At 41.9% G+C, this 14,138-nt stretch overlaps 2 protein-coding genes across 3 annotated transcripts; both read left to right on the forward strand.

The window, feature by feature from the left end:
• Positions 1–1,536: 1,536 nt before the first annotated feature.
• Positions 1,537–6,417, forward strand: LOC306698509 (uncharacterized protein). Its single transcript, XM_079162828.1, has 2 exons — positions 1,537–1,649; positions 3,315–6,417. The coding sequence occupies exon 2, from the start codon at positions 3,531–3,533 to the stop codon at positions 4,497–4,499; it is 969 nt and encodes a 322-aa protein (XP_079018954.1). The 5' UTR covers positions 1,537–1,649; positions 3,315–3,530; the 3' UTR covers positions 4,500–6,417.
• A 1,795-nt stretch (positions 6,418–8,212) lies between these two features.
• Positions 8,213–13,580, forward strand: LOC306698469 (uncharacterized protein). Of its 2 annotated transcripts, none has more exons than XM_079162774.1 (2): positions 8,213–8,312; positions 10,654–13,580. In XM_079162774.1, the coding sequence occupies exon 2, from the start codon at positions 10,660–10,662 to the stop codon at positions 13,180–13,182; it is 2,523 nt and encodes an 840-aa protein (XP_079018900.1). In that variant the 5' UTR covers positions 8,213–8,312; positions 10,654–10,659; the 3' UTR covers positions 13,183–13,580. The 2 variants fall into 2 exon arrangements, with proteins under 2 accessions (XP_079018900.1, XP_079018901.1); XM_079162775.1 differs by having other exon boundaries at positions 8,307–8,437.
• Positions 13,581–14,138: the final 558 nt, after the last annotated feature.

Below are 14,138 nucleotides of genomic sequence, written 5' to 3' on the forward strand. Positions count from 1 at the left end.
CCCACATCCCTGGTGCCTCTCCGCAGCCCCGTGCCAATGTCTACCAACACAACCCGTACCTCTCTCCCCAGAATCTTCTCAATGTCCAGCCCCTAACTCCTATATCAATGTCTAGCCACAAAACCCCTATGACTTTCTCCAATACCATGCCAATGTCTATCCGCACAACCCCTACCTCTCTCCTGAAATTCATTCCAATGTCCAGCCCCACAGCCCCTACGCCTCCTCCCAGCACCATGCCAATATCTAGCCACAAAACCCCCTATGCATCTCACCATCATCATGCCATTGTCTACCACTAAATCCCCTATGTCTCTCTCTAGCACCATGGCCATGTCTAGCCCAACAACCACTACATCTCTGCACAGCACCATGAATAATATGTCTATCCCCACAGCTCCCATGCCATTCAATCTTATCATGTCTCCTAAGCCCACATGGAACCATTTCCCCGTTGCCTTTCTCCACCACCATTGCTTCCAGACACTGTAAGTATCTCTGTGATGTTTAAGGACAAAGAGCGACAAGCAAGAGAGAAACGTTTTGTGTCTAAGCCCCCTTCTCTCGACACAAGGCCCCCCCATAGCACAATGTATCCATGAATTTCATCAGTATATATAGATATTGTACTTTTCCCTGCACTTTATTGTTTACAGCCATAGTTGGAATTTTTTCAGATTTAAGTTGCAGACAGAACATACCATAAAACCATAAAATATATCAACATATCAGAAAAGCAGGGCATGTTTCAGATGCAACGTGATTAAAGAAATATGTGAGATCACCACGAGCTCTGAACAGCACATTAAGTGGTGGCAGCAAGTAATGTGTTTGAATTACTTTTCACCACCAAGGAAACTATTTAATGTTGAGTTTAGGCAACAAAAATACTTAGATATAGTAAAAACATTATGTATGAACACAGGTCTCCTGCACACCAAAATAAGTATTTCAGACTGTTTATACTATGTCACAAGCTATTTACATACCTCACTTCTTACGTGTCATTCAAATAACTGTTTGAGTCTCCAAAAACACTGCTTTGTATCAAAACTTAGTTTCTTCCTCTTTTCTCCCATTTCTCATCTCATGACATCTCATATTCATCTGGTGACCCTTTGGAGGGGCCCGTCCCCTAGGTTGGGAACCACTAGACTAAACTAGCTAGCTGTATATGAAGTAGTTAAAAGTAGCTCCACCCGGAGCAGCAACAACAGTAACTTGCTGCTCTAACATTGATGCATCAACATTAATAATCTACTACGTAATACATAATAGTTAGCCAATCAAGGACTATTTTTCTGCAGAAGTAGTACTTTTAAGTACATTTTTCTTAATGATTCTTTTGTGCTTTTACTTAAGTAGGATTTTAAATGCAGGACTTTTACTTATCATGGAGTGTTTTTAACTTGTTGTGTTGGTAAGTTGATTTAAGTACATGTTAACTAACTCCAACTCTCACAGCCTCGAACGGGATGAGCAGGTTTAACAAAGAAATAGAATGTTATGTATGTGGCACTGCGTTGGCACAACATCATAGAGGCCAAGAATGTTTCAGTAAAACAACTGAGAAGAAACTCCTGCTTAACCACAAATACTTTTATTTCTCTAACTTGCGCACTTGGATTCAGACGACCGCTTGTCAACAGGTAAAGAATCTTTTAAAACTCCTAAAAGCTCCTTTATGAGATCTTACATTATCACTGCTGTCTTGTGGCAATTTTTAAAGTGTCGATTTTTATGGGCCTAAAAACCAATTGACAGTTTTAGCTTTCTTACAATTAATTTATTTTTCAATAAATGTATTTTTTAAAAACTAATTCACCAGATAATCCAGCTGGTTTATATTTGTTTGTTTTGCTGATGGAGTAGGAGATTTGTTTTAAGGAGCATTTAAAGGACATGTTTACTGCTTTTGACGTCCGTCAACAATTGTCAGGTGGCTATATGAACATTTAAACTGCTTTTGCTTGATTCATTATTTTTGCAGTCTCTGTTAAAAGATTCTTTCTATTGTAAGTGATGGGGGACACAATCCACAGTCCTCATTCTCTGCAGAAATACTTCAATTAATCTGAGGATAATATGTGGCATTTTCCTCCCAAAGTTACAATCTTTCTAGTACAAAATTGACTCATGGTTCTGTGTTGAGCTGCAATCGGGTGACAGAGGTTTTAGTCAGAAAAACTCATATTGCACCGACAAGAATTCTGTTGAAGACAGATGTTACAAGAAGATGTTGGAGGTTGTTGTGCTAACATATAGCATTTTGTGTTGACACGGTGGTCAGATGAGGCTTAAGTTGAAAATCTCTTTTTTCTTTTAAACCTTTCATGGAGATCTTGTAAAGTCAGTTTACAAAAGTACAGGGGAGGTTATTAATATTTGCCTTTGCTTATTTGAAACTCCACCCACTCTCTCAGAAAAGATCTCTGTCATATTCCTGAGTGAATCAATTCTGGGAAATTACAGAGATCAGTCCAAGCTGAAAAAAAATGTTTTTACTTCACTAAACTTTTTTCACAGCTATGCTTACTGGTTAAATTTTAGATGATTAGTTAAGAAAATATGATGCATTGTTGTAGAAGATTGACCCAAATGATTTAAAAAGTTGTTAAAATAAGCTATACCGTGACAACATTTAAATGCCTTTACATGTTATTACATGACTCATAATATTCCAACTGGTTCTTAATATATAACAATCTGAATGGTACTTTTACATTTCACACATTAAATAGTAACTAAACCCCAAACCACTTTTTTCACCTAAAAACATTTTAGTGTTTTTCAGTGTTTGCGTTTATCTGGCGAAAGCACATTGCTATCATCAGAAAATCAGTCATTAACACTAATTAACCAGATTTTGTAATGTACTGATGGCTTCATTTCAAGCGGACTGAAAAGAGAGAAAAGACTTGCGCTGTACTGTGATTGTAATGCTACACTGGTTATTGAAAATGAGCTGCTTTCAACGTGACTGGGCGCGACAGACAGAATGAGTCAGCCTAAATAACCCAGCCGGCCCACGTTTTAAGACATCAGGTCAATAAGCTCCACCCACCTCTACCTGGAGTCAACCTACAAAGTAAAAAAAAACGCAACTCAGCAGAGGGAGCAGTGAGTCACACACCTCAGCTCCTGTTCACCCGAATTAATTCAATTTGAATTCACTATTTCACTTCAGCTAAGGTCAGTTTAATTGGCGCAATTTGCGGTTTTGTTCAATTCAGTTGAGATCAGTCTGGTCTGGTTCACTTCACTCTCACACCGGTTCATTTCAATCAAAGCTAACTGCCTCTCTGTCTCTACAGCTTCTCACGGTCAAACAAACAGAGCGAGGCGGAGTATCTACCCCTGTAGAATCTGCCACCAGTCAGGAAGACAAGTTCTCCAATGTGGGCCAAAGGCTCACTGATAACTTCCAGGTACTGTCGGGGGCTCTTCTGATTGACCAGGGAAACACAACGCACCAAGTGCAAGATACTGCTGCAGGGAAGACACAGCTTCATACCATCCCCACAACCCCTATGCCTCAACCCATGACAACGTATAACTCCACAAGCCCTATGCCTCAATCCAGCGGCATGCCCCCCATGGCAACGTATAACCCCACAACCCCAATGCCTCAACCCAGCGGCATGCCCCCCATGGCAACGTATAACCCCACAACCCCAATGCCTCAACCCAGCGGCATGCCCCCCATGACAACGTATAACTCCACAACCCCAATGCCTCAACCCAGGACCATGCCCCCCATGACAACATATAACCCCACAAGCCCAATGCCTCAACCCAGCGACATGCCCCCCATGACAACGTATAACCCCACAACCCCAATGCCTCAACCCAGCGGCATGCCCCCGATGACAACGTATAACTCCACAACCCCAATGCCTCAACCCAGGACCATGCCCCCCATGGCAACGTATAACCCCACAACCCCAATGCCTCAACCCAGCGGCATGCCCCCGATGACAACGTATAACTCCACAAGCCCAATGCCTCAACCCAGCGGCATGCCCCCCATGACAACGTATAACTCCACAACCCCAATGCCTCAACCCAGCGGCATGCCCCCCATGACAACGTATAACTCCACAAGCCCTATGCCTCAACCCAGCAGCATGCCCCCGATGACAACGTATAACTCCACAACCCCAATGCCTCAACCCAGCGGCATGCCCCCCATGACAACGTATAACTCCACAAGCCCTATGCCTCAACCCAGCGGCATGCCCCCCATGACAACGTATAACTCCACAAGCCCTATGCCTCAACCCAGCGGCATGCCCCCGATGACAACGTATAACTCCACAACTCCCGCTCCTCCTTTCATGCCCCCCACGGCAATGTCTGACTCCATGTCCCCCATGTCCCCCATGTCCTCCATCCCTTACTCTACCCCTACAATCCCGAATTATTCCATGGGTATGATGGCCCCAATGGATCCTTCAACACAACCTCCATCTGCACCAAACTATGGCTTCTTAACCTAAAACAAGAGAAAAGGGAAAACATTTCCTGTGTTGTGTGAGGACACAGAAATGTGTTGTGTGAGGACAATAGAAATAAAATAGGATTCCCATTAAAAAACAACGTAGCAAGATGATCAGAGCTGTGGCCATTTTTATGTCTGCCGCTGCCATTGCAATCATTGAAGCAGGCTAAATTCTGTATAAACTTAACCGACTGACGTCAAGACGCAGGCTCACTGAGGTGAGGTTTTGCAGTAATCACTCAAACAAGCAGCGGATTATCAAGGTTACGAAGCGTGGTGAGCCAGAATAAATGAGTAAAATTGTCCAGTTGAGTGGCAACTGTGTTCGGCTCATTTTCTCTCACCGGTGTAGCATTAAGGCATGGTGGAATTAGCAAGCTCGATAGCTATCTAGCAGACCAGCCAGTTAATTCCACCATAATTCATTGGTACACTGGTAGAGAAAACGAGCCAAACAGCATACTGGTGGCCAGTAGTAGATCTTAGTCTAACGGTCCCTCCGCTTCAATCGCCGCTGCTCCGGAGAAGGACTAGCTACCTAGCTAACTAGCTAACTAATCAGCCATTTCTCTTAGCTGCGTACACTCTCTTCTCAGCAACAACACCATTTCAAGTAACAACAATCCCCATTTTCTTTTGTACTAGTCAAATGACCACAGCAAACAGTTCAATGTCCGTTCTACTCATGTTCTATTTCTATGGTCAGGAGAGCAAACGTTCAAGATAAATTATCATTGATTTGGAAGGATCATTAAATTCGAAAAACTCCATCATTCTTGAGGAATATACATCAACAGACATCATATATCAGCAAACGCGACCTCAGCACCAATAACACAAAAAATATGTGGCAGGCGATCACAGGCTACAACAGAAGGAACGCCCCATCATGTGTGAGGCCAAGGAGCCGAACACCTTCTATGCTTAAAAGGTCAGCTGTGAAGTCTGCTTTGCCTCCAGAGGACCGGCCGCTGTCTGTATCTACAGCGGAAAAACCCTGAAGAGAGTGAATATAAGTAAAGCTGCTGGACCTGATAACAACTGATGTCATCACTGACATTTTCAACACACCACTGTCACAGGAGAGTGTTCCCACCTGCTTCAATACAGACACCATCGTCCCTGTACCTAAAACGTCTGCAGTAGTCTACCGCCCTTTGGCACTCAAGCCCATTCTAATCAAGTCCTTTGAGAAACTGGTTCTCCAGCACATCAAAAGCAACATCCCAGCAAGCCTGGGCCCTCACCAGTTTGCATACGGAGCCAACAGATCCAGAGAGGATGTCGTCTCTACTACCGGAGCCCCCCAGGGCTGTGTGCTCAGCCCCCTCCTGTTCTAGTTCATCCTCCACTTATAATACAGTTCTTTTGTGGGATTTTCTTAAACAGCAAAATGGGACTTCAAACTGGATTCTGTTTCTCAACCCTGTTGTGCTATGAAAATGAATAACCTTGTAACCCTGCGATGGCTATTAATTAACACATCTAAGTTTATTACTGCTTTTGGAGAAGATTTTCTTACTGCATTCAATAACCTGAATGTTACAAAGCGTTTCTTTTTGTGTCGCTACATGTTTCTTACACACAAGTGTCTGTTCAGTAAATGTTTACATTTATTCTGTTTGTATTCAATATATGTACTATTCATTATTATGATTATTCTTATAACTAAGTGAGGCACTTTATTACTGTTTTTGTAATGAAAAAACTAATAACCATCTCCATATACATGTTTTTTTCCCATATTCAATGGCTTAAAGGATTTATAGTACTTTAAATGGTGGTGTGTGTATACAACATGTAAGTCAGTATTAACTGATGATCATGAACTTTATGTATGGAGAACAATAACGTCTTGTTAAAACATGTTACAGAGAACCTGTTTGTTAATAAAGGAGCAATCAGTAACTTCAGAACTTGAGTGTGGAGTGTTTTTTTACCTCTGGAACACGTCTGTCATAAAAGATACACTCCCAACTTCATATCATACATAAAAGACAGTTAATATATAATAAGTATTTGTATCTCTCTTTAATGATCCGTAACAACTAATCACGGTGATAATTTCTTCCTAATCTTTTACAGATCACTTAGTGAGGAATATCTGTCACTGATCAGAAAACGCCCACATTTCTTCAGATTTATAACACAAGCTTGTGGTCATTAGACTGAACAACACAGCTGTTATTATTGATAATGGACAAAGATTACACTCTGCATTACACAAGAGTCTCTTCGAATCTCTGTCTCACATTTTTTTATGAATCTGATTTGGCTCCACATGGTGAAATTAACCAGATATTAGTTCATCTGAGAAAATCTCACTTGTTTTTACCAAGTTCAAGAAATGTGAGATGGTACATGCAACATGAGGTTTGGTGCTTGTGTTCACAGTCAGAGAGAGTTAGAGGACTTTAATTGTCTCTGTTATTCATAGCTTACTTGCTGGAGAGAGAAAAGTTTGTCTTGCCGCTGCATTTGTACCCTACACTGATTGGGAGGGTGTAGAGGCTGTATTGAAATTGGGTTGGAATGAGTCAGCCAAAAAAAACGAGCCTGCCCAGGTCCAAGCCATCAGGATAGAAGGCTCCACCCACCTCTACCTGCAGGCATTCGGCAAGGAAGAAAAACTCACTTCAGGTCAGATTTAGAACAATTACATTTGTGATATTTGCAGTTTTGTTAGTTTCGCTTCAGTTCAGCCAAGTTGAGTTTAGCTTGGTTAAGTTAACTTAACTGAGGCACCAGTCCATTTCAATCCAATCTAACTGGCTTTCTATCTCTACAGCTAATCATGGATGAAGTATATTTATACCTTTACCTTGTGGATCTGACCTTGACCCTTTGTTTAACAACCCACAAGAGGGCTGAGAATGTTATGGCCACCAAGGTACCGCTCAAACCAGTCGCTCATAGAGGGAAAGCAAGAGAGGATCTGGCAGAATACGCCGTTGTACATGCCAAGCCCCATGACCCTTATGCCTCTCCTGAGTCAAATGCCAATGTCTACCCACAAAATCCCAATGCATCTCCCCAGCATCATGCCAATGTCTAGCCCCAACACCCTAATGCCAAAGTAGGATTTTAAATGCAAGACTTTTACTTGTCATAAAGTATATTTACATTGTTGTACTGGTACTTTGATTTAAGCAGTAGTGGGCCGTCAGGGACTGCAAAGCCTTCTCTGCTGGCCTAAACAGAATCACAAAGTTAAAGTTATTTTATAATTTAATATTTGTTCTTAAATACATTACATTTTTTCTTATATGTATTATAATTTATTAAAATATTTTTTCCATTATCTTATTTTCTCATTGCACAGCTACTGTGCTCCCCAGTTGCTCTGCTTCCAGTGCAGCTTGTTTTAAGTAGAGCTTTTATCCAATCAGATTTCACCTCTGTGTCTCTAGATGCATTTCAATCCTCTGAATAGTTCTACCATCTCTGTCTCCAGTCTTTATGCTAAGCTAAGCTAACTGCCTTTAGTTTTGTCCATACAGACATAAGAGTGGTATTGATCTGTTCAGCTCATTCTCCACCAGAAAGCAAAGAAGTTGATTCCCCAAAATGCAGTTTCCACATGTGATCGGGTGCCAGTGGACTCATACTCTCACAGCTTTGAACAGGATGAGCAGGTTTAACAAACAGGAACGTTGCAAGAATGTTATGTATGTGGCACTGCGTTGGCACAACATCATAGAGACCAAGAATGTTTCAGTAAAACACCTGAGAAGGAACCGGTGCTAAACCACAAATACTTTCATTTTCACCAACTTGCACACTTGGATTCAGACGAGCCGTTCGACAACAGGTAAATAATCGCTTACATTATCACTGCTGTCATATCTAAAGAAAATAATACATTATAATTTAACAGGTAATCCAGTAGGTTTTTAATTGTTTATTTTGCTGACGGAGTAGTAGAATTCTCAACAGGTAAATAATCTCTTAAAACTCTGCTACTTAATGAGCTATTAACTATCACTGCTGTCCTGTAACAATCTCAAGTGTCATTTTTATGGGCTAAAAAACAGACCAGTTTTATCTTTATATTTATTTACTTTTCTATAGTTTATTTTATTTTGTATTAATTTATAAGATTATAAATTAGTTGTTAGTTGTTGTTGTGTTTAAATTATTTTAAATAGGAGACTTTTCTGAAAGAAGCATTTAAAGGATATGTTTTCTTTTGACATCCATCAACGCTATATTTAGGTGGCCATTTGAACATTTAAACTGGTTTTGCTTGCTTTAATTATTTCTCTGGTGGCCATCTAAAGATCGCTTTATAATGTAAGTGATGGGGGACAAAATCCACAGTCCTCCTTCTGTGCAGAAATACATTCCAAAGTTAATCTGAAGATTTTTCCTCATAAATTACAATCTTTTTAGTGCAAAATTCCCTCGTTGTGTTTCTGTGTTGAGCTGCGATGAAGTGACATTAACACAGAGAAGTTTTAGCATTACAATGACTGTAACTTTGGAAGATATCCACTGATTTCTCTAATTCAGACCACTGCAGCCTTATATTAACTTATTTTAGTGGATCATTTAATGGATTTCGATGTTCATATGGGCACCTGCCGTGATAAAATGTGAGCCTTCCTCTTTTATCTAACATATCTTAAAATGCCCATATTTGGAGGCAGTGGATATTTTTTTACATGTCATGGGCTGTTCTACAGAAACCGATGCACATGCAAGTAGACTCATAGTGCACCTACAAGAAATCTGTTGTATACAGGTGTTACAAGCAGATATTGGAGTTTGGTAAAACAGATAGCATTTTGTGTTAACACGGTGCTGACAAAGATGTGGCTAAAGGTGAAAACAGATTTTTCCTTTGAACTTTTCATAGAGATCTTGTAAAGTCAATGAACAAAAGTAAAGGGGAGGTAATTAAGATTTGCCTTCGCTCACTTGAAACTCCACCCACTCTCTCAGAAAAGATCTCTGACATTTCCCTGAAGTGACAGTGAATCAATTCTGGGAAATTACAAAGATCAGTCCAAGAAAAAATGTATGTACTTGTACTTTAAGTGATCACATATTATCTTCACTACATTTCAGTGCAAAATATTGCATTTTTTACTCTCTTAAGATTGGTTTGTAAAATATGATGCATTTTATAGAAAAACAATACCCAATAATATAAAAAGTTGTTAAAATTAGCTACACAGTGACAACATTGAAATGCTCATAATAGTCCAATTAGATATTAATAAATGTTACAATCTGAATGGTACTTTACATTTCACATTCTATTAAAAAGTATTTAAAAAACTAAAACCCCAAACCACTTTTTTCAGCTGAAAACTATTTAAATGTTTGAATGTTAAATACTGTGTTATAAATATCCATAGTGACTGCCCTTAACTGGTTGAAACTTGGAATTTAATTTGACTATTGGCTGATCTGAAGGAAGGTGGAATACATGCCTCCATTCATCATATAACACAAACACAAACACTCCTCTACATTCAAAACGTTTGGATTACGGTTGGCTTGAAGCAGCCAGAAAAATCAGGTACTACAGGTTTCTGTTAATTACTCAGAACAATCACTACCTAAGCTTCCTTGTAGGGTAGGGTAGAAAAGATGCACTGCAAGAAATACTGTGGTTCAATTAGCAGAAATAAGACAAGGCAGAAAAAACTTACTTTGCGTTTAATCTAATTTCAACTTTATAATTGTAGATGTTTCTCTCAGTTAGTAATAAGATCTTATAGAGAGCAAATTATTTATGTCAACAAATGTATTTGTCATTGTGAGGGTAAAGATAAAAGGACAACCAAACTAAAAAAGGTAGATGATGGTGGTGAGAGAGTAGAGTAAGACAAAATTAGTCAGCCAAAATAACCCAGCCTGCCCAGGTGCAAGACATCAGGAAAGAAAGCTCCACCCATCTCTACCTGCAGTCAACCTGCAAAGAAAAAAAAAAGTTAGCAGGAGGAGGAGTAGTGAGTCACACACCTCAGCGCCTGTTCACCAGACTTACTTCATTTTAATTCACTCATTGACTTTAGCTCAAGTCAGTCCAATTGGTGCAATTTGCGGTTTTGTTTCTTTCAGCTGTGTTCAAATGGTTAAAATCTCTTCACTGTGGTAACAGTGCATTTCAATCCAAGCTAACTGCCTCTCTGTCTCTACAGCTAATCATGTCTAGCATGGATCTAAACCTGTCTCCAGTGGATTTGACCTTGAACCTATGTTCAACAATCTACCAATTGGCTGAGAATGCGACTGCCAACAACACATATTGCCAACAAGTCGTCCAGAGAGTCAAACTACTGGAGGAACTGGTTCATACCGTCAAACAAAGAGAGCCTGGCGTAATCTCTGACACTGTGGAGAAAGCTCTGAAGGAAATCTGCAGCACTCTGAAATCTGCCAAGACTCTGATGGAGACATTTTCTACGGGCTTGATGGAGTCCCGCAGCCACGAAGACGAGTTCTCCAATGTGAACGAAATGCTCACTAATAACTTCCAGGTACTGTCGGGGGCTCTTCTGATTGACCAGGGAAACGCGACGTATCAAGGGTATGAAAATGTTGGAGGAATGACACAGCCTCATACAAGCCCCACAGCGCCTCAACCCAGCACCATTCCCCCCAAGACCATGCAAAATCACACAGATGCTGAGCCTCAACACAGCACAATGCCCCCCAAGACAACGCAATATCCCACAGATGGTGAGCCTCAACCAAGCACCATGCCCCCCAAGACAGCGCAAAACTCCACAGATGCTGAGCCTCAACCAAGCACCATGCCCCCCAAGGCAACACAAAACCCAACAGATGCTGAGCCTCAACCCAGCACCATTCCCCCCAAGACAACGCAAAACCCCACAGATGCTGAGCCTCAACCCAGCACCATGCCCCCCAAGACAACGCAATATCCCACAGATGGTGAGCCTCAACCAAGCACCATGCCCCCCAAGACAGCGCAAAACTCCACAGATGCTGAGCCTCAACCAAGCACCATGCCCCCCAAGACAACGCAAAACCCCACAGATGCTGAGCCTCAACCCAGCACCATGCTCTCCAAGACAATGCAAAACCCCACAGATGCTGAGACCCCATCCAGCACTATGCCTCCCAAGACAATGCATAGTGCCACCGATGCTATGTCTCAACCAAGCTCCATGCCCCCCATGACAATGCATTACTCTACAGCCGCAATGCCTCAAACCATTACCATGTCCCCCATGACAATGCATTACCCCACAGCCGCAATGCCTCAACCCAGTACCCCAACCCCAATGTCGACGCATTACCCCACAAACCCTAAGCCTCAACCCAACACTATGCCACTCATGGCATCGTATATACCCACCAGCCATATGCCCCAACCCAGCACCATGCCCTCTATGACAATGTTTTGCCCCATAGGTTTTATGCCTCAACCCAGCACCATACCCCCCATGACAACGTATAGACCCACAGCCCCTATTCCTTTCCAAAGCCCCATGCCAATGTGTCACCCCACATCTCCTGCGCCTGTTGGCTGGTTCATGCCCTCCATGGCAATGTCTAACTCCATGTCCCACATGTCATACATCCCTTTCTCCACCCCCACAGCCCCCGATTCTGAAGAAAAGGAGTTCTCCAATGTGGACAAAATGCTCACCGATAACTTACAGGTACTGTCTGAGGTTCTTCTGATTGAGCAGAAAAACGCCCCTCACCAAGTGTATGACACTGTTGGGGGAAAGACGCAGCCTCATACTAGCCCCATAGCCCCTCAACCCAGCACCATACCCCCCATGACAACGTATAGACCCACAGCCCCTATTCCTTTCCAAAGCCCCATGCCAATGTGTCACCCCACATCTCCTGCGCCTTTTGGCTGGTTCATGCCCTCCATGACAACAAATAACCCCACAGACGCTATGCCTCAACCCAGCACCATGTCCCCCATGACATCGCATTACCCCACAGTCCCTAAACATCAACCCAGCACTATTTGCCCCATGACAATGCATAGCCCCACATCCTCTATGCATCAACCAAGCACCACGCCCCAAATGACAACGGATATCCACACAACCCCTGTGCCCCAACCCAGCACCATGCCCTCCACGACAATGTATAGAACTCCAACCCCTTTTCTTTTACAGAGCCCTATGCCCACCATGACAAAGTGTCACCCCACATCTCCTGCGCCTGTCGGCTGGTTCATGCCCTCCGTTGCAATGTCTAACTCAATGTCCCCCATGTCCTCCATCCGTTTCCCTACCCCTACAGTCCCAAATTCTGACATGGGCATGATGGAGACAATTTCTCCGGGCTTGATGGAGTCCAGCAGTCACGACGACGAGTTCTCCAATGTGGACAAAATGCTTACTGATAACTTCCAGGTACTGTCGGAGGCTCTTCTGATTGACCAGGGAAACACGCTGCACCACATGTATGATACTGTTGAAGAAGAGACACAGCCTCATACTAGCCTCACAGAACCTCAACCCAGCACTGTGCCCTCCATGACAACAAATAACCACACAGCTCTTATGCCTCAACCCAGCACCACGCCCCCTATGACAACTCATAACCCCACAGATGCTATGCCTCAACCCAGCACCACGCCCCCCATGACAACTCATAACCCCACAGACGCTATGCCTCAACCCAGCACCACGCCCCCCATGACAACTCATAACCCCACAGACGCTATGCTTTAACCACAATCACAATGTGTCACCCCATCTCTAAACTAAACAGAAACTAACAAAACTTTCTTTTCACTATATTCATGTTTCTTACACCTGCAATGTCAGTAAAAGTTGACATGGGCATTTATTCTGTTTGTATTCAATATATACACTATTCATTATTATTATTTTACTATTTGTAAGTGAGGAACTTTATTAATATTTTGTAATAAAGACAAATTAGCAACCATCTACATATACACATTTTTTCACATATTCAATGGCTTAAAGGATTTATAGTACTTTAAATGGTGGTGTGTATACAGCATTTAAATCAGTATTAACTGATGATCATGAACTTCATGTATGGAGAACAATAACTTCTTGTTGAACATGTTACAGAGAACTTGTTTGTGAATAAAGGAACAATCAAGAACTTTTAAATTTGAATTTGGAGTGTTTTTTTTACCTCTGGAACACATATGTCATAAAACGTTCAATTTCACTCCGAACTTCTTGTCATACACCAAAGACAGTTAATGTATAATAATTATTTTTCTCTGTCTTTAATGTAACAATTTATCAAGGTCATAATCTCTTCATGGTCTTTTACAGATCACTTAGTGAGGAATATCTGTCACTGATTGGTAAAGACCCACATTTCTTCAGATCTATAGCACTATATTGTGGTCATTAGACTGAACAACACAGCTGTTATTATTGTGGTGACAGTCCACCTCCCATACACCAGGTGTCCCTGTTGCTGTGCATATGGTTGGCTGTTGCAGGCACTGAATGGAAGGTAATTAGATGAGCCACACCTGTGCCAGTGTGTCTTCCCTTAAATACTCCATTCAGCTGGCTTGGTCTCTCTGGGGTAAGATCCTTTTTGTCACCGACATGACACAGTTGTTGTTCTGTTTCTTTGTACACACTGCCACACATCCATACACGTCTCTCAGGTTTCTACCTGGAACCATGTCCTA

This window comes from Pholis gunnellus (genome assembly GCF_910591455.1).
Source record: "Pholis gunnellus genome assembly, chromosome: 7".
Classification (NCBI taxonomy): domain Eukaryota; kingdom Metazoa; phylum Chordata; class Actinopteri; order Perciformes; family Pholidae; genus Pholis; species Pholis gunnellus.

Coding starts and splice junctions, on each gene's coding strand:
- LOC306698509 (XM_079162828.1), top strand. CDS start 3,531: ATGCCTCAACCCATGACAACGTATAACTCCACAAGCCCTATGCCTCAA.
- LOC306698469 (XM_079162774.1), top strand. CDS start 10,660: ATGTCTAGCATGGATCTAAACCTGTCTCCAGTGGATTTGACCTTGAAC.